The 25,385-nt window shown below is 40.1% G+C and overlaps 1 protein-coding gene across 4 annotated transcripts in view; it reads left to right on the forward strand.

Moving 5' to 3' along the window:
- Positions 1-8,492: 8,492 nt before the first annotated feature.
- Positions 8,493-25,385, forward strand: part of POGZ (pogo transposable element derived with ZNF domain) — a 46,718-nt gene continuing 29,825 nt past the window's right edge. For all 4 annotated transcript variants that reach the window (XM_082474133.1, XM_082474134.1, XM_082474135.1 and 1 more), the window contains exons 1-2: positions 8,493-8,825; positions 24,710-24,834. In XM_082474133.1, the coding sequence (XP_082330259.1) occupies positions 24,711-24,834 (124 nt within the window). In that variant the 5' untranslated portion in view covers positions 8,493-8,825; position 24,710. The remainder of the gene's footprint in view (positions 8,826-24,709; positions 24,835-25,385) is intronic.

Genomic DNA, 25,385 nt, shown 5'->3' on the forward strand with positions numbered 1-25,385 from the left:
GAGCAAACACTGCGAACTTACTTAACTGGTTGTTATTTCCTCTACATGTTCATCATGGGCCAGGGTTGCTATTCAGCTAGTTGTTCAACATTCTGAGTATCAACCCTGGCAGTAAATCTTGGCGTTTGACCTGTCGGGGTCATGGGGCAGTTGTTGGAGCTCTATGAAGGAGAGGAACAGGGGATGGGGAGAATTTTAGTGCAATTAGAAAAGTAATCTTTTGAAAAATAGCATGCTTTCCTTTTTCCCTTTCTGAGAAAATGACTTTATCCTTAGTTGGCCCTTGGCATCCATCCGCCTGGGGGAGATAAAGATTTGTTACAGAAGGAATGGGGAAAAAATTACTGAGATATTTGGCTTCTGACATTCAACATAGGATTTTATAGCAAGACAAGAACTTTGTAAGCCAGGTTAGTGGCTTGAAGGAGGATTTCCTAAATTCCCTTTAAAAAAAAAATTCCTGTACCTCCCTGAAGAGCCCAGCTTGGGGAACTTAACTCAGGGAGTTCTCCCAGAGGGTATGACTGCCAGGTCATGATGCCTGTGCTCAGTGGTAGAAGGACGTGAAGAAGAGGAAGGCAGGCAAGCCTGTGTTTTTGACCCTGGGGGATACTGGGAAGAAGAAGGGGAATCGAGAAATAAGGGGAAGGGGAAAACTGTCAGATGTGTGTCCCAATTTCTCCTCTCCAGGCTTCTGTGTAGAGATGACAGAAGTGCATCATATAATTGGAGGGAATAACAGGGACTGGTCCTATTTGGGCCCCTGTGAGGAGGCCCAGAACGTTCTATTCTCCTCTGTCACACCAGGTAAAGGTGTAGTCAGGCAGGAGGCCTTGAGGTGTAGCTTTCCTGGGAAACCCACAGTGAGAGCCATAGTGGCTGAATGTCTGACTAAGGAGCTGGCTGGAGGGGTGACCTTAAGGGGCAAGGTGACACTGCAGTGAAGACTGCAAAGGGAACACCCCCCTCTGCCACCCTGGGGCCACGGCCAGATGGGCCTCATAGACAAACGGGAGAAGGACCCGTAGAGTCAGAGAGCTGAGGCGGGGTAGAGGGAGAGCCACGAGGCCTGAGCACCCTAAAGGAGGCCAGGTCCCTTATATCCACACGGTCTCGAACCACAAATTTCAGCTGCAAACACCAGCAGGGCAAGCAGTGGCCAGGTGGAGAGGGACATTGCCCCAAAGGCCAGAGGAGTCAAAGAACACTGCACTTGGGGGATCTCTGGATTCTCTCCTTTGTCATGTGGTTGCATAAGCTATGCTGTCCCCTGATATACTTGGAGAAAAGCTGGGGAAGAGGGTGAAAGTCTGAGAATGCTGAGAAAACTGAGTGTTATCTTCATCAAGAGAATGAGTGTTACCTAAAGGAGTCGTTTACATTATTTGATGAGACTTAACTTTCTTTTTTGCTTTTCGTTAAATTATTTTAATAATTGTGAAATACTTAAGAACCACAAGAAGTAAGAAGTCATATAAGGAACCTATGTACCTACCACTCAGGACAAAAAATAAAACATTACAAATACAGTTAAAATTTCCAGCGTATCACTCCACAAATGCCACTTTTATTAGGTTGAACAATATGAAATTGCCAATATTTGATTGTTTTTTACCTACAAAAAACCCCCCAGTAATGTTATATGATTCAACCTGATTATTTATCCTTTATGGGTTTGATCAGTACCTTGATCATTCTGTTGCCCACTTAGAATGTTTTTCTTCCTTTCTCTTACTTATCCACATCCTACCTGTGCTTCAAGACAAGATCTGAGCCCTACTCCTTTCAAGGAGTTTTCACTGAAGACTTGAGCCTACATAGAGCTTTCCTTTTTCTTTCCAGAAAGTACTGTCTCACACAGCATTATTTTATATGTCATATTCTTTCATTGTCTGGATCACATGGACTAGCACCTGGCGATATCATTTTACCTGTTAACACTGTTTTGTTAATTAACGTGTCGAAGAAATAATAGGGTTTGACTCAATGTTGGTGGATTAAAGACAATATACAGCTTACTTCTTGGAAGTTATTAGTTCCAGTAATTTTATAAAAGATGCTTGAGCCCAACACCCAAACTATTTAGGAGAGATACCTTAAGGGGAGAATCTGGGAAAGAATCAGAATAGGGAGTCTATCATCCATGAGTGTAGTCCAGTTTTATCATGTCCCATAAAATACTTATAGTATGCTATAGGACATCTTAAGAACTAATAATAGGGACGTGCCTGGTGGTCCAGTGGCTAAGACTCCACGTTCCCCATGCAGGGGGCCCAGGTTCAATCCCTGGTCAGGGAACTAGACCCCACATGCTGCAACTAAGAGTTTGCATGCCACAGGTGAGACCCGGTGCAGCCAAATAAATAAATAAAATAAATATTTTTTAAAAAGAACTAATAATAAAAGCCACTATTTATGGAGTAACTAATATAAGCCAGGTGCCATCCTAGGTATTTTATATACTATCATATCTGTTATACAATAACCCTGCAATATAGGTCATATCAAGCTGTATCCAGTTAACCATAATGATTCCCATTCTTAGCCATAAAAGTGTTCTGGGGTAATTTCTTTCTTTTTTTTCAAATCCAATCTTTATACCAATGTATTTGTCAGTATAGTTAGGCCATGCTGAATTAACAAATTAATCCTGGAATCTCAATGGCTTAGCACAATAAAGGTTTTTTGTTGTTGTTCTGGTTAAGTCCAATGTATTTTGGGAAACTCACTAGTTCAGCTCTCCTCCCTGGGGTGACTCAGGGATCTAGACTGTTTCCATCTTGTGGTTCTACCGTTTCTCTAAATGGGAAGAGAAGAGCCACACCAGCCTTTAAGTGCTTTAAGTGGGCTGGGAGTCACCAATCACACTCATATTCCCATTTGTCAGGACTCAATCTTGAGGCCCTACCTCAAGGCTGGGAAATGCAGAGAGTACATGAATATTCAATGAGTCACAGCCAATGAATCAGGTAAATGAGGCCAGGCATCCCATGAGGGTCACTATATTTGCAGGGTTGGAGAATCAGAGATAACCTCCTCAATTCCAAAGGTATCAGTTCAACTGGATGAGGTAGCTAGACTATCTGATCATCTTTCAGGTCTTAGAGGTTCTTGGACTTTCACAGATATTGAATAACATTTTGGGCAAAGGTAAAGGAAGAAATAAAATTATAGTAGTAACAATAGTAATTAATAATAATAATAATAAGCCACTTGTCAGAATGAGAAGAATCTCTAGTTCTTTGGGCACACATGTTCATATGATTATTGAGAGGCTATCGTTTCTTTGGTAACACAGGGAGTGAAGCATCTTGTCCAATGAGCCCAGGCCTGAGGCTCTTTCCCTGGGGTTCATGCACAGGCACATGAATGGGCTTTAAGCCTGAAAGTGTTTGCAAAATTTTGTGTATATGCACAAATGTGCATCTTTCTGGGGCAGATTATCCATAGCTTTTATAGAGATTTTCAAGGGGTTCATAATGCGGAAAAGGTTAAGATTCACTTCTCTAGACTAGGTATAAGATCTCTGAATAGGAGAAGCAGAGATCAGAGGCTGCCAGGAAGCAGGTGCATAGGAAAGAGGAAACTCATATTCGCACTTGACTCATAGTACTTACACACCAATGCATTTACACACAAACCTAGAAGCGAGAATTATTTCCTGGATTAATGAAGGGTAAATCATTTTCCTCCTATAAAATGATTTTAAATTGGTGAATCTTGGCACTCTCACATTTTCAGATTTTATTACCTTTATGTGTCAGGCAATAGAAACGGCATTAAAAAATGAATAATTGGCTATCACAGGAGATGGCCTCCTTGCTACCTCTAACTCTTACAGTACATAATCAACAATAAGAAGAGACCCAAAAGGATCTGACCACTTATCTACACCAGAAAATTTTTTAATTTAATTCTGGAGGATACCTCAGTCTCCTCATCTGTAAAACAATGATATTAATCTTCACGTCCTTCAAAAGAATGACTCAAGTTGTTTAATGTCCACAGTTGTGTTCTGGAAATTATTTATGACTACAATAAAATACAAACACCGCTAAATTAGAAAAAGAATGTATCCTAGACAAAAACAAATTTTTAATTTTACTTTGCAATCTCTTATAATGAACAAGCCACATAAACAAGTGTGTCCATAAAGTAATCCAATTCATTTTTCCGTGAAGTTTTATGGAATCAGTTTAATTCCTTGATAATCATACCTGCTCAACTCCAGTGCAACAACCTAGATGAAACAAGTATAGGTTTGCTTCTGAGTATCTCTTAAATAATATTAATTTAATTCAAAGTTTAACTAAATTATTATCTTCCATGAAATCATATAGCAACTCACTGAGAAGTCTTGATGATGGATGACATTGCTGCTCATGCATTTCTTGAAAAATATATTTTGAAGACAGAGACCTTCAATTGCTTCTTGCTGAAAGCTAATGAGGAATTCTTCTTTGAGAAACCCAGGCTGAAAACTTCCTCCAGCTATTTCTCACCTCCTTAGAATTTTCTGAGCCCCTAGGAAAGTCCTCAGCTCCTCTAAACATAAGGAGTTAGCAAACGATATTCTTAAATACAATCTACAACAGCCTCCAAGTTCCCCATTTTTTATTTGACACTGGTCAAACATAGATCTTCACTTGTCCTTTATTTCACAATGATTTCCCTGCAAGCTAGGCATTTCCACGTCTCCTTCCTACTCCACACGTTGACTTCTTTAGACTCCCGGGCTTAGTGCAATCAGTTGTCAATCTTTTTGAGCTGGGAGATGCTCAGGTGGTGAAAACGTTTCCACTGTTTTTCTAGCTGTCCCAAAATGAGTAGCTCCCTTTGAGCTCCTGGTTTTGATGACCCTAAGTGTGTTCTGTAAGAGCGGGATGCTCATTTTTAAGGAAACCTGGCGTTGGCCCCCACGAAGCTGCTTTCTGCCTGGACTGACCTTACAATCCTCTTCAATCCCCACCCTGAGACATACCGTTCAGCCTCACACTGAACCTGAGGAGTCAGCGATTGGGTCTGTACATTAACAAAGTGACAGCAGAGGAGCACGCACGGCTCACTACTTCAGAAGACATGTTGAAATCATTTGTGTCTCTGCCTTGACACTCTGCAAGTTACAGGTGGTTCCAATTTGCAGCTCGTGGCAGAAACCATAAGCCAAGGAAGCAAATAAGTGTTTCTATAAACTGTTGAAAAGAAACACTCTCCTGCTACCTAACTGTGAAATGCCCAACTTGGGACTTCCATTAACTTTTGACCTTCTTTCTTAGAAACCCATATGGAGAGGATTCAGTTTTTCTAAGTTGGCTACCGAAGACTTGGGTCGCTTTTTAGCAGCAGTATTAGGGTCCCAGTTTCTTCAATATACCAAACTGGATTGGCTTTCAGACCCCTCCCCAATATGTTATAGAGGTACATGTGAATTGATTTCTAGGGATTTAATCCAGGTTATTTGTTCTGCTGCTTTGGTTCTCCCATCATCATCAAGATGGTTCAAATACAGGAGACCGCAAGTATCAGTTCTATTATTTCACTCTAGAAACTTGTGTTAGCAGACGACAACAAAATGTTCCAAGACTGTCCAAATTAATACACGCTCTCCCTCTTCAGCTAGGAGAATACGTTTCTGGAAATGGGAACGCTAACTATAAAGTCTTTTTTGACATGTTGCTCTGGTGTTGCAAGGTGGTAGAGTTTTCTTCAAATGCTCTGAACTTATAGATGTCTCTGCCCCCGATTTCTTCCAGCTATCAGTCGTTCAACTGTTGATCAATCCTCCCAGGCTGTGGCATAGTTAGGATACCTTTTACAGTGTCAAAGAACTTATTCCATTCCCTGATTATCTGTTGATCTTTACCCTTGTTTCCTGAATTCTTTCCTCAAAGATGCCTCCAGTCCCTGCAAAACTCCCATGTTAACATTCAGCAGGATAGTCTTCCTTTATTTTTTTGTGGCAGGCATAGCGCCATCACTCACACACATTTTGTTAGCCATTATGGGTCAAAACTGTCTCCCAGGGCACAAACTAAACTACAGAAAAATAGGTCACAGAGAAGTAAACAACGTACTGCAGAACTCACTCAGCAGCTCCACAGCTCCCACCATGGTCCAGGCCACCATCATCTCTCACCTGAAAATTGCAATAGCTTGCTAACCTTGCCCCTACCAGTTATTCTCTCCAAGCGGCCAGAGTGTTCCTTTAAAGATGTTTCTCAGGTCATGTCACTCCTTGGCTCAAAATCCTCCAGTGACTTCACTTTCACTAAGAGTAAAACCTGAACTTGGCTCCACCTTCTTCAGGTCTGTGCTCAAATGTCACCTTAATGACAAAGCCTTCTCCAACCACCCTCTACCCCTGTACCACACTCCCAATTCCCTGTCCTGCCCTTTTCCCCACCATAGCACCTATCACCATATCACATATTATATATTCATTTATTTGTGTGGCAGATCGTATTCTCCCAGATGACCACAACAAGATTTCACATTCCACATACTTTTCTTACAATGTGATGTTTCTACTACTCCCTTTGAGAGATGTTTCCCATCCCTCTTGAATCGAAGTGGGCCTGTAACTGTGGTGGAAGTGATGCTATGTGACATCTGAGGCTAGGTCACAAAAAGCCAGACAACTTCTGCCTGGTCCTCTTGGGGCACTAAATCTTGGAACTCAGTCACTATGATATGAGGAAGCCTAGGCCACATGGAGAGGCCAACAGCTCACTGTTTTGACCAACAGCCCCAGCTTCAGTCCAAGCCAACAGTCATCATCAACTTCTAGACTTTTGAGGAAGCTTTTGAGATGACTTCAGCCTCAGCCACTGCATGAGACTCCAAGTGAGAACCGTTTAGCTTAGTCTAATCACCTGCCAGAACCGTGAAAGATAATAATAAAATTGTTGTGCTAACCCACCAAGTTTTGGGACCATTTGTTATTCTGTAATAGATATTGGAACAATTTATGTGTATACTGTATGTCTCTCCTCATTAGAGTATAAGTTTCATGAATTCAGGGATTTTGTTTTCTTTGTCATTCCATTCCCAGCATCTAGAACAGTGCCTGGCCTATAGCAAGTACTCAATAAATATTTGTTGAATAAATGAACACATGCATGATGCATTTTCAGTATGGTATGCTAATGGTAATTGGTCAGTGGTAGATGGTACAATCTGCTGGGCTAGACCTCATTGGCAGAGAGCATAAGCTGGCACTTAGAGCATGGCAAAATATTTTTCACCAAGAATATTTCAGAGGCAAATGACATTATAATGAATTGAATTATTGCAGGAAAGCATAAAATAGGATTAGAGCTTCATGCAGAATGTCTTTTGATGATTGATTCCATAATCCCAGCATGGGCTTTTCCAGATCAGGTCTGGAACGGTTTCAGAAGAATTTTCAGAAGGCTCAGTGATTCTTCCAATTCAAGTAATAAAGTTCTTCCTAAGAATGACTAGTTGAAATCCTTCACGTGTTTTTGAAATGTATGAAATGGGATGATGAAAATGGGTGGTGGTGCGTGCATGCCCATGGGTGCACAATTTGGAATGCTTACCTCCACTGCCTATTTTCATCGTCTGGTGGTTTGGAGTGTGTACCTAGAGAAGGAATAAATGTGGTTCTGCATCTCCCCAGTCTTGCACCAAGTACTTTGACTTAGCATTTGGTTTGGAGCAAATATTTGCATATTGCTTAGAGAGCAACAATATCCTCAAATATCCAAGGAAAATACTAAAATTTTATCATCACTTCAGGAGGTAATAAAGGAAAAAATTTCTTAGTTACTTGGAAAAGAGGTTAGTTTTTGTTTGAGGAAAAATAACAGGAGGATAGTCTTGAATGGACAAAGCAATTTCTTTGGGCCAGTCCGTCTCAGCCTTGATTGGAGCAAAAAGCACAATTGTGGAGTTTACGGTTTCTTTGAAGATCTGAGTCTATTCATCTCAAAATAGTTTCCATACATGAACTACCTTAATAAGCAATCATGTGTGACTTCCTTCCAGAATCCAGAAGGGTTCAGGGTAAAAATGGCTTTTAAAAGTTCTTCACTTAAAGCTACCTGACCGAATGTCTCTTGAAGAAGAACGAGTGCCATTTTGATGCCTTTGTTCCAATATCAGTCGTTGGTGCCATTGGGCCTCACCATCTGGCCTGTGGCATGAGGTTCCCCTTTTGATTAGGTATAAGCCTTGAGTGGAAAGTGTGGAGATTCCCAAAATTTCCTTGGAAAGTCCAGGGAAGTATTTTCTTTGGAAATTCCATCTTTCTCACCAAAATTTAGATATTGCTTCTGGGCTAATTATTTTTCATTTCATTTTAAAAAAAATTTTTATTTATTTATTTATTTATTTGCAGGCCCAGACAAACTTGACTAGAAAAGAAGCCCGGGCAGGGGTTAGGATGAGCACATGACGTGCGACGCGCTCCAACCAATTGAAAAACCACGAAAGGGGGAGGGCGGAAGTGACGAGCCGTATCCCTCCGCGGGGCGAGAGGGTCGGTGGGGGGAGTCAGCGTCTCTCTCCCCCGCGCCAGCTCCCGTACACGGAGCCGCATTCCTTGGCCCCCCCGCCCCCCTCCCTCGGGGCCCCCCCGCCCCCCTCGGGAAAAAAATCCACCCCAAATCACTCGAACCCGAGGGAGGTTTCCTTTCACCCTCGGGGAGACGAGCTTTCAACGGTTCCCTCTTCTCCGTCTCCCCCCAAGCCCCCGTCCCCTCCCCTGCTCCCACCCCCTTCTCCCGGCGCCGGGTGCAAGGTCCCTTTAAGGCGACGGCGCCTTCCTCGGGTCAGACTACCGGCGGCGACGACCACGGGAGGTGAGTGAGCGAGCGAGCTTTCTCTCTCCCCACCCCCCTTCTCCCGGGGGTTCCGTTATCTTTTCGTTCGGCGAGGCGTTCCGAGGCGAGACAATGAGAGGGGGATGGGGCGGGAGCGCGAGGGGTGGGGGCGGGGGCCCGGTGGCGCGCGCCCCCGCCCCCCTCGCGTGGCGGCGCGGCCCGTGGCGGTGGCGGCGGGCGTGGGGTGCGGCGCGCGAGCGCGTGTGTGAGTGCGTGCACCCCGGGAGCCGCGCGGCGGGCCGGGCAGGCCCCTGTCTGCCTGCCGGTCGCCCCCGGCGCCCGCAGCGGCGCGCGCGCGCGCACTCGCGGTCCACGGCCCCGCACACACCCGACGTCCACACGCACACCCGGCGCGAGGCGTCTCGGAGGAGTGGGCGGGCGCGGGCGCGGGCGGCGGCCCGCTGGGGAAGAGGCGGGGGCGCGGGCGGCGGCGAGACGGCGGGGCGCGGCGGGAGGGGGGGGGAGGCCGCGCAGGGGAGGCGGGCGGGAGGGGCGGTGGGCCGACGTCCCCCGTGGGTGGGGATGGTGCTCGGCCGTCCCCGCGCCACCCCCGCCGGGGAACGAGTGGGGCGCTCTTTTTGAGCGCGAGGAGGGAAATGAGTGATTGCTTAGTCTCTCCCTTGTGTTATGTAATCCCCGCTCGGGCGTATAGTACACCCGAAGCCTTAGTGCACCGCAGTTTACAAAGTCTCCTCCCCCGGCTCTAAAATTTTGGGGTGGCGCCGTGATTTATAAAATGGGATGTGGCGGAAAAAAGCTTTATTTTCGTATGGTTATATCCTGCCGCGGTGGGCGCCATGTTTATCCCAGGGACTATTTTCTCTAGATTCTTAGCACCTTCTGAAAAAGAGTGATGTCGTTGATCCACCTGCTTTCTCTCCATTCTGCGAGTTGTCCTAATTTCCTCTTCTGTCAGACGCGGGATTCCTTCAAATTGTTAATAATATTGGACGTTTCTCTCATTGTCTTGGATGTTTTCAGCTCAGAAAAAGGTAGAGCTGGAAAGAGTAAGTCGTTTAGCCCAAATCTCTTTTTCGAGATGGAAATTGAGGTACAGGTGTCCTATCGGAACAGCCGTCAGTCTGTTGCAGTCTGTGGCCCAGCCTTCTGCACTCTTTTAGAGACCTCCCACCGCAGCTCAAAACCCCACAGAAGTACAATTTCACTTTCAAAGGAATTTTCCCATCTAGATGAAGGGAAACGGCAGGGCCGGGGGAGCTGCTTCTTGGCGAACGACATTGAATTTTGAGACCCCTTGCTTTTGGAACTGGGAATTGGGCTTTGAACTACTTAGCACAATCGTTCTTAACTTCGGGGTGCATAAAAAGTACCTTGAAGATCTCTAAAAGTGCGGTTTGGGGGGCCTCATCCCCAAGCTTTTTTGGATGGGATGGGGAGAGGGGTATCATCTCTACATTTTTAATCTGCAGTCCTTCAGCTGAGACTGATTAAGGTAACCACCATATTGAGAGTTATTGATTCAGCATAAAGGTGCTCAAACTATAATCTTTGAACACTTAAGTGGCAATCTATGCCCTTGATTTCCTTCCCCTTTCGTATATTATGGTTATAATGTATCAGCTATGCTGATGTATCTCAAACTAAAGGAACTAACAGAATGAAGACTCCTGGGATGAACAGAATTTTGTTAGTTTCCACCCCCACCTTGAACCAGTGGTATAATCTAGAAAAGCAGTTCCCAAAATGTGGTCTGCTGACCCCTGGGGATCCCCTCAGGCCCATTCAGGAGAGCTTCGAGGTCATAACTGTTTTCAAAATAATACTGAGACACTTTATCTTTTTCACTGACATCTGCACTTATGATCCAAAAGCAACACTTAATAAAACGACTGCAGGAAACTCTATACTTACTTGAGAGTGTCTTTGATGAAGCAGTAAAAATAATTAGTTTTATTAAATTTCAGCCTTTTAGTACATGTCTTTTTAATTTATAAGAATCTATGACCATCCATGTACAATGCTTGGTGTCAGTCTATTTATCTCTTGTAAAAATAAAATACAGTGTGTGTGTGTGAAAAAAAAAAAAAGAATCTATGACCAAATGGGAAGTGTGCCTGAAGCACTTACACTGCCTGCTGAGGTAGGTCTTGGTCATAAGGAAAGGCATTTGTGAGATTTAGTTCTGAGTTGCTTGTTTCCTGGAACAGCATTTTTACTTGAAAGAACGACTGATAAACTACAGTTTTTAACACTTAAGTGTTTGCGGATGTTTTCTTGAAAAAAGTGTGAGCTTGTCACTTCAAGGAAAACAATTGACAGTATTTGTTCCCAGTGATAAAAATTTGAGAGTGAAAATTAGAATTTTTAAAAAGTTGATATCTCAAGCTTAACAACTTCCTGGTACTTGACTTTTCTTATAACGTCAGTTTTAATGATTATGATTTTTTTTAATTTTGTATGATGAAATGTGTCAACAGTTGGAAGATAGGCGTAATTCAGTAAATCTGTATTTTCCAAATGACCATTGCATGATGTTTGAAAGTCACCATGAGTAAGAAATCATTTCAAAATTTAAGGTACATCAATGGATTTTAACATAACATTCATTGATAGGGTTTCAGATTCCAAGATGCAATTATCCTTTAAGAAACTATCATTTGTCTAGTTTTAGTACTATATCAATATACAAACTATCTGAAAAGGTTTTTAGGATACTTTTCCCTTTTTCTATCTGTGTGACAGCAGATCTTCATTATATACTTAACCAAAACAACATAGAACCACAGACTCAATGCAGAAGCAGTTATGAGAATCAAACTCTTCTATTAACCTAGACATGAAAGATTTGCAAAAACGTAAAACGTTATTTCACTCTTTGGGGGAAAAATAGTAATTTTTAATTGAAAGTGTTATTTAGGTTAACATGTAATGGGTTTGTTTTTGAATATACTGATAAGTATTTACATTTTTTACATTTTAATTTCTAATGTAAATATCAAAAGGTAAAGTCCACATAAAAAAAAGCTCTTTGGGATCCTTAATAATTTTAAGAATGTAAAGGGGTCCCGAGACCAAAAACTGGGTCTGTCCTATCCTTCTGCTCCTGAGATCATCCAAGTCTGTCTCCGTATAGAAACTTCCGGAGAATTCAGAAATGTTGGAGTTAACAATGGAAGAGGCAGTGACTTGGGGAAGAATTCCAGAGCAAAAAAAGCTTAGTAAATATCCCAGCCAGGATTCAAACCAGCTGTAACCTAGGGCAAGTTACTCTCTAAACCTCGTTTTGACCTCATCTGTAAAATGTATTACTTAGGGTATATAGTGAGAATTAATTGTAATAATGAATGTAAAGTGCATAATAATGCCTGTTATTATATCATAGTAAAATAAAGTGTATTCCAGATAATGTTTCAGTCTTTATTCTCCATATATGTGTTTTTGTTGAAAGTGGAGATTTCTGATTTAAATTACAAACCCTAGAGCTGGTGGTGTCTTTGTCATAATATCAGTATGGTAAGACTTTGATAGATTCTTTGGCAATCTGGTTTGTGATAAGAAGCCATATTCACAAAAACGTATTTTTACATGTAACTCCGGAGGAGAGGAGAAAGGACTAATGTTTTGCTAGTATTTGGCAGAGTTAAATGAAATTGAGTAGAAATGGAATTTAGACAGCATACAACTATCAGTGAAGAAGAACTTTTCTTGGGAGAAGAACTGAATATTGTACCCTTTAAAAAGAGGAAACTTAACTGCTCACTTTAGTTGTTTTAGTAAAGAGCCCATAATGAATATATTTGGGTCCTTCTTGATAGGAGATTTGCTGCCAGATAAGTGGAAAGTATTTTAAGTTTGAGAATTTTAGGCAGATTATTAAGACTACTTAAGAACCCATTGTGAATATTATATGTGAGGTTCTACAGCAGTTCCTGTGAGGGACAAAATGGGCCATGCGGAAGACTGGGGAAATAAATGCTTCTTATTACAAGTTTAACAATAATTAGTTTTATAGCCATACTAAGTATTCAGCCCTGTAGTTTTTCTGGAATTAATCCCTTTTAAAGTCAAAAATTGAAGTAACTTGAATACAGACTGTTTTGAGGATTATTATTGTTTATTTCTCACTCAGGAGCAAGAGTGGTATTCTTAAATTTTTTGTTTAAGACATTTTTTCTGTTTCAAATGTTCTTTTTATCTTGATTTATGGGTGGGTATGCGCTAGCAGTGAATTGAAAATGTTAGATACTGAATACTTCATTCCTGGAGTTTACTTTAGAGCTATAAAAGAACCAGACAAATTAAAGGAATTCAACGCTTCAAGAGCCAAATCTGTCTGGAGAGTTTTGGTAGAAAACATGTTTTCCTAATCTTATTTGAGGTGAAGATAGGTAGACATTTCTGCCCATTAAATACTTCAGAAGTAGACTGACAGTTGTAACTGAGGGATTCTTTTTGCCGCTTTTAAATAAGATTGTATAAATGGTCTCTTTGTATCTTGCTTTTCAGTTATGTAGGCTTTTACTGACTAGCTGATTTTATAGGACCTGAGTATAAGGTAGACTACCATATTTGCCGGCATTTAAGATACAATTCAGTCCTCCCTAGAACGGTATGTATCTGGTACACCCATATTATGGATGGAAAGATGAATGCCAAAGACTTAAAGACTGTGGGAATCACTGATAGTCCTGTGTGAGTTGCAGTGTTGAGTAAAACCTACTGAGTGCACGAAAATCATGTTACCAGTGTAATTACTGCTACAAAATACAGAAACCAGATAGGTTACCAAGATGTCAGATAATCATGATGCGTTGATTAACGGAAGACGGCAGTCTTCATGTCATCTTACAGTACCTCCTTGGTAACCTGTATAACTCAACTTTGATTTATTTTTTCTAACATTTAATTATTGTGCAACATCTTTAGAAATGTGTATATATAATCTATGTGAAAATTGCTCCTAGAAATGAGAACGAGTTCACAGAAAATTCAACCCATGAGGCTACCAGTTTGATTTGGTAAATGGCAAAAAGAAAATGGCAGAATATAGTAGAATTGAGGTGTAATTGACATATAAAATTGTATAATGTTAAACTGTACATCATGGTGATTTCATATACATAAATATTGTGAAAGGATTCCCTCCATTCAGTTAATTAACACATCCATCACCTCACATATTTATCTTGTGTGTATGTGAACTCTACTCTTTTAGCAAATCTCAATTAGTGTTATCAACTATAGCCACTATATTTTATGTTAGATTCTCAGACCTTGTTCATCTGATCCCAACTTTTTATTTTAAGAAAATTTCATGCATGTAAAAAAGGTGAAAGAGTACTACAAGGAGTATCTACAATGAACCCACCACCTAGACACAATGATTTTTTTTTCATAAATTTATCCATTTATTTATTTTTGGCTGCGTTGGGTCTTCATTGCTGCGTGCGGGCTTTCTCTAGTTGTGGTGAGCGGGGGCTACTCTTCACTGCGGAGCTTGGGCTTCTCTTGTTGCGGAGCACAGGCTCTAGGCGCACGGGCTTCAGTACTTATGGCTTGTAGGCTCTAGAGCACAGACTCAGTAGTTGTGGTGCACTTGCTCCGCGGCATGTGGAATCTTTCCGGACCAGGGCTCGAACCCACATCCCCTGGATTGGCAGGTGGATTCTTAACCACGGCGCCACCAGGGAAGTCCCAACACAACCATTTTTAATGTTGGCATATTTGACGTCTGTAAGAAAACGCCAAAATATATATTTGCTGAACCACCTGAAAGTCACAGTCATGATACTTCCACTGAACATTTCATGCATTTGCTAAGAATAAATACGTTCTCCTACATAACTCTAATACCACTATTCTTTCTAAGAAAATTAAAAATCATTTCCAAATATCATCTTGTATCTAGTCTATATTCAAATGTTCCAGTTCTCCCCAATATGTCATTTATAGCTTTTTTATGAACCAGAATCCAGTAAAGGTTTACATGTTGCCCTTTGTTACATCGCTTTAGTTTCTTTCAGTCTGGTTTAGTCTTCTCACTCTGTGTGTGGGCATTCATGTATACGTGTGTGTGAGATTGACATTTTTAAACTGTTAGTAGTTTTATAAAATATTCCATATTCTGCACTTGTCTGGCTATTTCCTTTTAAAATGTCCCACTTTTTGGATTTATCTCATTATTTCCTTGAGGTGCTACTTAACTTATCCCTCTACTGCTGTGTTTCCTAAAAACTGGAAGTTAAATTTAAGTGCTTGATTTGATTCAGGTTAAACATTATTGTCAGTAGCTTTTGTTTGTTTGTTTACAAAAGAACAAGCCACAGACCAAACAGCTGATGACAGGTAGAGTTTGGATTATTGACTAACATTTTTCTATTTAAACTTATTACTGTCTTAACTTTTGGCTTTGAGACATAGAGCTACTTCCGTAATTTTAAGTTCAAGCATAACAATAGGACTTTGAGAAGGACCGCAGAAATAAGTCTGCATCGTGTCATTTTGGTTCACTGCTCTCTGGAAAGTTGAAGAGGCAATAAGAGCTGATATATTTAGCAAAAGCAACCCACAGAGGAATAGTAAAGGGCACAACCAGAAATTTTAGAAATGGAGATTTTGGGACTTTGGGAAATTATTTTCACAAAGATTATTTACCAGTTAATACTGATAGTAACCATAAATTTACGGAATTAACATCATAATGCTTAAGTTTTATAAGGAGAAATTACGTACTTAGGCAGCAACAAGTTTCACAGGTAGATCATTATAGGGTGAAACAAACTAGATGTATATGAGTTTTATAAAAATGTTTTTACTGTGTTAAGATGTGACCATTTGAACAATTCATAGGGATCTTGTTCTCATCTCTTCTGTTGCAGAGAGGATAAATTATTTTAAAAAGAAATGAAAAAAAAATGAGAAAATTAACATAACATTGTAAGTCAACTATACTTCAATTAAAAAAAAAGAAATGAGAGGTTCTTTATGCATAGAACGTGGGATGATTTTTAAAAAAAATTTTCCCCTTCAGAACATGGATTCAGTTTGATCAGGGTTTCTCCATCTTGGCACTATTAACATTTTGTGCCAGATAAGTCCCCATCTGTCTCATGCATTGTAGGATGTTTAGTAGCACCCCTGGCCACTTGCCACTAGATAGATGCCAGTAGCACCCTTCCCCAACCCCACTCCTAGTTATGACTACCAAAAATGTCTCCAGACATTGCTGTATGTCTTCTGGGGGCAGATTATCCCTGTTTGAGTATTACTGAGTTGGATAAAAGCCACTGGCATATGTGGATTCCTTAATGATCTAGGGTTCCCTTTATATAACCTATGTACAGCCGTTGAACACAGTTCCCTTCTGCAGATATGCTGCACAGCTTGGACTGTGCTTAGTATATGTTGGAGAACACTGGAATATGATGACATTTTTTAGCTCTATTGGAAATTTTATTGAAGCTGGAAATGAGCTCTTCATTTGTAAGGTGTAGGTCTTTTGCTTTATCTCATCCCCCTCTCACCTCCCAGTTTGCTTGGAAAAGAACCTTATTAGCTATGTGTTATGGGTAAAGTTTTTGTTAGGAGTAGTTGAGAAATTTGATATCTTTAAGGTGATCTGTTTATATCTTGGCATTCAAGAAAAGACAGTCTTTAAAAAAATAGTTACTGGGGACTATATTCAATATTTTGTAATAACCTGTAAGGGAAAAGAATCTGAAAAAGAATATATATATATTATACATATGTATATTACATACATATGTATTATATATTTTATATATATGTATGTATAACTGAATCACTTTACTGACACAACATTGTAAATCAGTTGTACTTCAATTTAATAAATAAATAAGAAAGACATGGTTCCTGCCCTCTCAAATATTTCAGTCTAGTAGTTAAGGGAAGAATGTTAAATTGAGTATCTTATACGTTAGTTAAATATGAATGTTCCTGTTGTTTCAGAGTATCAGCTGAGGGCCCCAAACTAGGAGTCATAGGAGCTAAGCAACCCTACATTATGAAGTATGTTACGGGGACTTCCCTGGCAGTCCAGTGGTTAAGACTCCATGCTTCCAATGCAGAGGACATGGGTTCGATCCCTGGTCAGGGAACTAAGATCTCGCATGCCCTGTGGCGTGGCAATAAATAGGTAGATAGATAGTAAGTTACAAGACCATCTCTGCAGGACTTGTAAATTGGGTAAGTCAGAAGCTACTTAGGCTAGTGTTTGGAAAATTCGCCATTTCTTTGGAAGTTAAACATACACTTACCCTATGGCCCAGAAATTCCTCTCCTAGTTATTTATCCAAAATAATGAAAACATATGCACATACAAAGACTTGTGCCCAAATGTTCATAGCAGGTTTATTCATAATAGCCTGAAATAATAGCCTGAAAAATTGAAAACAACTATCCGTCAACATGTGGATGGATAGTTTATCCATAAATGGAGCACTACTCAGTAATAAAAAATGAACAAACTACTGAAAAATGCAACAAAACATAGATGATTATGTTAAGGTAATGAAGGCAGCCTCAAAAAAAGTTACTTGCTAAAGGGCTTGGTTAAACTACACGTGTCCTCTTTGTTAATCTTTGATTGTTCTTAAAAAATTTTTTTTAACTATATGTAAATTCTGCCAGTGAGGAAAATGATGTAGGCAACTTGTTAGGGGAAGGGAAAGGTTGGAAAAAGAGTGGAAGTAATGAGAATTAGTTAATAAAGTTTAAAAGATTGAAACATCTCAAGTAAGAATCTCAGGAGAAAATAGAAGTTTGTTTTCAGTTTCTAAGACAAGTCTTATTTGTAGATTTGGAATTTTTCTGCCAAATGACATAGAAGTGAAATTGAAGGTAGCTGACTAATAGTTGGGGGTTGATATGGAGATAATTTTATGTTTAAAATGAGCAGAGGGACATCCCTGGTGGTCCAGTGGTTAAGAGTCCGCCTTCTGATGCATGGGACATGGGTTCGATCCCTGGTCCGGGAACTAAGATGCCACATGCTGCAGAGCAACTAAGCATGTGCACTCTAGAGCCTGCGTGCATCACAGCTAGAGAGCCCATGTGCCGCAGCTACTGAGCCCACACACTCTAGAGCCCGCGCGCCACAACTAGAGAGAAGCCCACGCACCACAACGAAAAATCCCGCGTGCCGCAACTAAGACCCGATGCAGCCAAATAAGTACATTTTTTTTTTTTTTTTAATGAGCAGAAAAGTCACTAGCATCTAGACTGCGATCTTGGAATGTCATTCCACACCAAAAGAAATCAGGGCTCCTTAGAGAAATGGCTGATTCTAGGTCTGGGGCAAGAATGTATGAGATGAGCCTGAAACTTATAGCCAGGATTTTATCAAACACAAGGGTTGTGTCAGAAGGACTCAGGAGCTAACTGAGAAGTTCCCAGTAGCCAAAATAGGACACTTTGAGTATCAATAAGGATAACTGCAGTGGATCAAAACATATCAAATATGTTTAAATTGATGTGTCTTATGATGTGATATAATGATAGTTTAAGAACAAGCTTATTGGACTTCCCTGGTGGTGCAGTGGTTAAGAATCCGCCTGCCAATGCAGGGGACACGGGTTCGAGCCCTGGTCCGGGAGGATCCCACATGCCACAGAGCAACTAAGCCCGTCTGCCACAACTACTGAGCCTGCGTGCCACAGCTGCTGAAGCCTGTGCGCCTAGAGCCCGTGCTCTGCAACAAGAGAAGCCACCGCAAGAAGTTCGTGCACCGTGACGAAGAGTAGCCCCGGCTCACCGCAACTAGAGAAAGCCGTGTGCAGCAACAAAGACCCAACATAGCCAAAAATAAAATTAATTAATTAATTAATTAATTTTAAAAGAACAAGCTCATTGGTCACTTTGAGGAAATGCTAGTGAAACAGATCATTATTTTGAAAACTGGTAAATAAAGGGAAAGAAGCAAGATGGAAAGAGTCGAGACTTTTACTGTATGAACTGCACCACTGGGTAACCAAATAGTAGATACGTTTTGTTTTTTTTAAATCAAGGTGTTTCAGTTAATAAAAGGGAATGATAGATTTAGAATGACTAGTTCTAGGCATTGAGCCTGGATGGAAGGATTCCTGATGGAAGAAAATCCTGCCCTTGTGAGTAGTCTTGGGGGGAAAAAATGTTAAACCTGTATCTAATCATGTCTCTAGATCCAGCTATCAATTTCAGGATATACAGAGGCCAGAGGCATATATTAAATGCCATGTGTATGTAATCAACAATATCCAGATTGTAGAAACTGCAAGAGGTGACCTGGTTCTTAAACAAATAAATTACGGGGGGTGGGGGGAAAGATGAAGGAAGATCTATAAATTAAAAGAGACCTAAGAAACTTATCAAATAATCATAATATGTGGACGTTATTTGAATCTAAACCAAACAAACTTTAAGAAATACGGTATTTAGTTAAGACATCGAAGCAACCTAAATGTCTATCAACAGAGGAATGGGTAAAGAAGATGTGGTACATACATACAATGGAATATTACTCAGCCATAAAAAAAGAACAAAATAATGCCATTTGCAGCAACATGCATGGACCTAGAGATTATCATACTAAGTGAAGTAAGACAGAGAAAGACAAATATGTGATATCACTTATTTGTGGAATCTAAAAAATGTTACAAATGAACTTATTTACAAAACAGAAGCAGACTCACAGACTTCAAGAACAAATTTATGGTTACCAAAGGGGAAAGGTGGGGGGAGGGATAAATTCGGAGTTTGGGATTAACATATACACACTACTATATATAAAACAGATAATCAACAAAGACCTACTATATAGCACAGGAAACTCTACTCAGTATTCTGTAATAACCTATATGGGAAAAGAATCTGAAAAAAAATGGATATATGAATATGTATAACTGAATCACTGCTGTACACCTGAAACTAACACAGTATTGTAAATTAGCTATATTCCAATATAAAATAAATTTAAAAAGACATATGGCATTTGAGAGAATTTGAGATTTCAGTGTTGACTAGATATTTGATATTAAGAGACTATAAATCTTTTAGGCATATTAATGGTACTATGATTTATCTATTTATTTATTTTAAAATTTGGCCATGCAGCTTGTGGGATCTCAGTTCCCCAACCAGGGATCAGCCCCAGCCCCAGCAGTGAAAGCACCGCGTCCTAACCACTGAATGACCAAGGAATTCTCTATGATTTTTTTTTTTTTTTTTTTGGTACATGATCTTTTCAAGTCCTTATCTTTTAGAGCTACATAATAAAATATTTATAAATATGATATTAGAGATTAGTTTCAAAATAATATGAAGGAGAGAGGGCATAGATGAAACAAGATTGGTTGATAATTTTTAAAGCTGGGTGAGGGATACATGTCTACTCTTGTATATAATTTTTTCTTTTGGCCCCAATCAAGGATCAAACCCAGGCTCCCTGAAGTGGAAGCATGGAGTCCTAACCACTGGACTGCCAGGGAATTCCCTACTCTTGTATATAATTAAAATTGATATCTCATTTTAAGAATAGCAGAAAAGGAATCACTACAGTCTTGATTCAGAGATTCATAGTTGTAATATGATGAAAGTTTGCCCCTTTACTTGGTTACAGTATATGATTCTCAAATTTACTACCTGTGCAAGTTTTTTTCTTGATGTAGCATGGTGTTCCCTATGTGCTGGCCTTTAATTTCTGAAATTCAGGTTTTTACCTGGCACTTTTTCAGAAGAAATGAAAATGTCCCAAAATTGAGTAAGGATTGAAGCTCAATGTAAGTTTTTTGGTTTTGTTATTTATTTATTTATTTATTTGGCTGCGTCTGGTCTTAGTTGCAGTACGTGGGATCTTTCCTTGTGGCCTACAAGTTTCTCTCTAGTTGTGGTGCGCGGGCTCTAGAGTGTGCAGGCTCAGTAGTTGTGGCGCACGGGCTCTAGAGTGTGCAGGCTCAGTAGTTGTGGCGCACGGGCTCTAGAGCATGCAGGCTTAGTAGTTGCAGCTGTGGGCTTAGTTGCCTTTTGGCATGTGGGATCTTAGTACCCTGACCAGGAATCAAACCCGCATCCCCTACATTGGAAGGCAGATTCTTTTTTTTCTTTTTTATAAATTTATTTATTTTATTCATTTTATTTTTGGCTGTGTTGGGTCTTCGTTGCTGCGTGTAGGCTTTCTCTAGTTGCTATGAGCGGGGGCTACTCTTCGTTGCAGTGCGTGGGCTTCTCATTGCAGTGGCTTCTCTTGTTGCGGAGCACAGGCTTTAGGTACGCGGGCTTCAGTAGTTGTGGCACGCGGGCTCAGTAGTTGTGGCTCACGGGTTCTAGAGCGCAGGCTCAGTAGTTGTGGCGCACAGGCTTAGTTGCTCCGCGGCATGTGGGATCTTCCCGGACCAGGACCCGAACCCATGTCCCCTGCATTGGCAGGCGGATTCTTAACCACTGTGCCACCAGGGAAGCCTGGAAGGTGGATTCTTAACCACTGGACCACCAGGGAAGTCACTGTTTGTTTTTGCATGTGAGATGTATTCCAAGCCCATGAGTACGTTTATCCTTTATAGCAAAATAATAGGGAAGAGGGGAAAATTCCAGAGTTTTCTTTTTCTTGTGAGAAATTAAGTTGAAGGTTTGGTGTAGAAAGAAGTTAAACATGAGTAGACTGATAGTTTGGGAAGATTTATATACTTTAGTACTACATATTTAGTAATTCCTGTCTTCTTTGATCAAAAATAGTTGAAAGGTGGTTATAGGCCATGGATCACTTGGAATACCGCAGAGAATGATGGTGTTCCTTGAGCATCTTGGTAGAGATATTAAATATAGCATTTCATTGTATTAATGAAGAGTCCTTTTTTTCAAATTAATTAATTAATTAATTTATTTATTTATTTATGGCTGTGTTGGGTCTTTGTTTCTGTGCGAGGGCCCCCTCCAGTTGCGGCAAGTGGGGGCCACTCTTCATCGCGGTGCGCGGGCCTCTCGTTATCGCAGCCTCTCTTGTTGCGGAGCACAGGCTCCAGACGCGCAGGCTCAGTAGTTGTGGCTCACGGGCCTAGTTGCTCCGCGGCATGTGGGATCTTCCCAGACCAGGGCTCGAACCCATGTCCCCTGCATTGGCAGGCAGTCAACCACTGCGCCACCAGGGAAGCCCGAAGATTCCTTTTTGATAGCTGGAAAACTACTGAAGGGTGCTAAATTTGCATTTTTCATTTTTAAAGTTTACAAGGAATTTAATTCAGGTTGATACCTCTATTGTGGCATGGCCCATCTTTTCAACAGAGTTAATTTTTCGACCCTGAGCTATAGATGCTGAAATGAAAGGAATGATCACATTCTGAGATAGAAGAGTCTAGATCAGAAATAAGGACTATTTGGAAAACTTGTTTTCAGTGTCTTTCAGAGATATTTTGGTGTGAGTCATAAAATATGCTCAGTCAGCCGATTCATTATTTTCTGAGTTGTCAGACCTTGTTGGTTAACTGTCTTCTCCCTTGTAAAAACCTTGAAAAATATTTTCTAAGTGTAATTTTCTTTCCATTTTGAATCTTTTAATTTACATTGGTTGTCTTGGCAGAGCTTGTATCTGAGGAGTTAACTTTTCTTTCTCACTTGGTAAAAAGTAGTTAGGACATAAACATTCTTCTTTGCCATTGTTTCACATCTGCCTTTTCCACTCTGTTTCTTAGAATACCTTGTTCATGGTAGGAATAACATAATTTGACTCCCGTCAGATGGAAGAATCTTTCATTATTAATCTTCATTGTTTGACAGGATAAAACATGAACTCAGTCTCTTATGATACTATACATAGTTGAGGTAAAAGACCAGCCTTTGGATGTGCTATTAAAATATTCATAAGCATGACATTGAAAACCACAATTTGCATTCAGATAGCTCTGCTTATTCCCAAGGAAAGTTTTCTACAGATTGCTCAACGTATGTATGGAGAGTTTGCCTGCAGCTGGTCACAGCTGAAAGAAGGTCCTTGAAAACCGTCTGTAGAGGTTATTCACAGTTTATATTCATTCTGCTGGATGTTTGATAGTATGCATTAATTGTCTGTTGGCTGTGGGCTCTAAGAAAGTTACACAGCAAAGAACAATAGTATAAAATTAAGCAGTTAGAAAAGAGTTGTTTAGAATGTTACCTCTTTCAGTGGAACTAGACTGGAAAATACAAAAGTGTGTTGTGTAGTCTTTACTCAAAGAATGCCTTTGATATGGATTTGACTTCTTTTTAATTTGGTTTCTGGCTAGCATTGTCTTTTGTATATGTAAATTAAATACGAAACTAAGAAAATTTAAGTTGACACTTTAGAGCTTTTTCTTACTCTGCTCATACCTTCTCTCCTTTGTGGTTTTGGTTTGGGAACACAGAAATAATTAAAATAGAATATTAAGAGACCAGTTAGAATCAAATGAAGCACTTTACCCATTAAACTGTGGGCACTTGACTAGCCAACTTACTGCGGCATTGCTGGAATATTTTAAATTTTCAAGGGGACAACGCCATCTGTTGGGCATCTTGCAAACTAATACTATCAAATTGTAGGGACCTAACTATTTAAACACAAAGGTTAGGTTGGTTGTTTTGTTTTGGTTTTGCTTTAGGGGTGTGGTGAAGAAATTTCTGAGATACTAAGGGCACCGAGAGTCCTTGCCTTAAAAGTTTTGTTTGAACATTGAGCAGTAATGCTACTCCCATTCCAAGACAAAGAAATTGACCTTTAGTCAACTGATACTGGAGGACAGCATAGTAATAATAACTTTGTTTGCATTGCAAAGATGAATGTAATTTAAGCAGTGTTTAAGCAGTGTTTTCAAATTAAAGGCTGACTCCCAAAATCATGGTGGAATTTAAGGTAGTAGTTGGGTTGGAATTAGATTGTGACAACTGAGGTTCTCACTTAAGTGCAAAAAGGCTCAGTAATCAAGATAAAATAGTATTTTAATGTATCATTTTTATGCTATTATTTTTATTTTATTTACATTTAAATTTCACCAAACATAGAGCTCAAGTATATCCTGGCCCTTTGTTCAGATTTTTGAAATAAAGATTAATGGACAGACAGCTTTAAGGATGCAATGTATTTAACATTGCACGATATATTACATGATTAGAGAAAATTTAGAGAGTGGTATAACTATATACCTTTATACATTTAGTAGCAAATATAGGGACAAGCCATGCAGTTGAGGAAAAACCCATTAAGGACTGAACAGAGAGGTCTTGGTTGCTGACAGAATCTCCCCTTGACTTCAGACTTGAGACAAACCAAGGAGTCTATCAGTATACGAAAACCACTGAGTTCAGAACGGTAACAACAGGATAGATATTAAGGAACTGGCCCTTGCCAATTAGGATTGTGGGGGCCAGTCTGAAGCAAGCAGGGTTGGCTGGAGGCTGGAAATGTTGCAGCTCAAGTCCAGAATCAGTAGAACAGCAGTCTAGAGACAGAATGGTTAGCGCTTTCTTCAAAACTTCCCGGTTTTTCAAACAAGTTCCTAGGGTGCTTTCCTCAAACAGCAAATGTATCATTTTTTAAAGCTCAATATTAATGCAAAAAATTTCATAATGAGCAAAATATCAATTTTAAATAAAGCAGGATTTGACCCTCCACTTGCATGATTCGCCTCACCCTAATCCCAGCCCTGGGTATTATAGATTACATTTTTATAACCCTAATTATTAAATAATTTGCTGTGGACTCTTCCACATTAATTTTTTTTTTTTTCAAGAATAAAAGTTATACTTCTGGAACCTTGGAAATGGGGGGAGGTTAGGGGAAATGGTAGAGGGAGCACAAGGGAATAGGTTACCAATAGTCAGGAATCTGATTCCATATTTTGTATAAAACTATTTCTCCCATTCTGAGGTCAATATCTTATTCAATCTTCTTTTTCTTTTAGCATGGCGGACACCGACCTCTTTATGGAATGTGAGGAGGAGGAGTTGGAGCCATGGCAGAAAATCAGTGATGTCATTGAGGATTCTGTAGTTGAGGATTATAATTCAGTGGATAAAACTACTACAGGTAACAAAAATTCTTTTGCTCTTAGATCATTGTTATATTGACTGAATTGAATGGCATTTTTGTTAAGAAAGTGTGGGGTGGAAGAAGACTTCAAGAATCCAGGGTTGCTTCACTGTGGCACTGGTGCTACCTTTTTCCCCCGTGCTCTGGTCTGTAAGTGCTTTGGTTTCCTTGTACATAAAGCTAGAAACACTATATTTAATAAATTGAAAACATTGAGAATTGGATTAACCAATGTTTATCAAACACATAAGCAATCCTCTTACCAAATGATGTATGAACAAGAATGCAAAGGTGTGTGTCAGTGCTCATTTATATACCCAGTCAAAAACAGGTTCCCATAGTCTTGGGGAATTTTTTGTTTGTTTTACTTGAACTTGGTTTCCTTTGTGAGCTGAGCAGAATTTGCTTCGTGTCTGCCTCCATGGACAGTTTACAAACTTAGGCTTGTTAGCTTCTCTTTCAAAAAGGTGATGTTGCAGGGTCAAATTCTAGATTGCCCTGAATTCAGAAACTGAGTGGTAGTTCTTTTCCCCTCTAAATTGTATCTG

Source organism: Balaenoptera physalus, assembly GCF_965194825.1.
Source record: "Balaenoptera physalus genome assembly, chromosome: 1".
Taxonomy (NCBI): domain Eukaryota; kingdom Metazoa; phylum Chordata; class Mammalia; order Artiodactyla; family Balaenopteridae; genus Balaenoptera; species Balaenoptera physalus.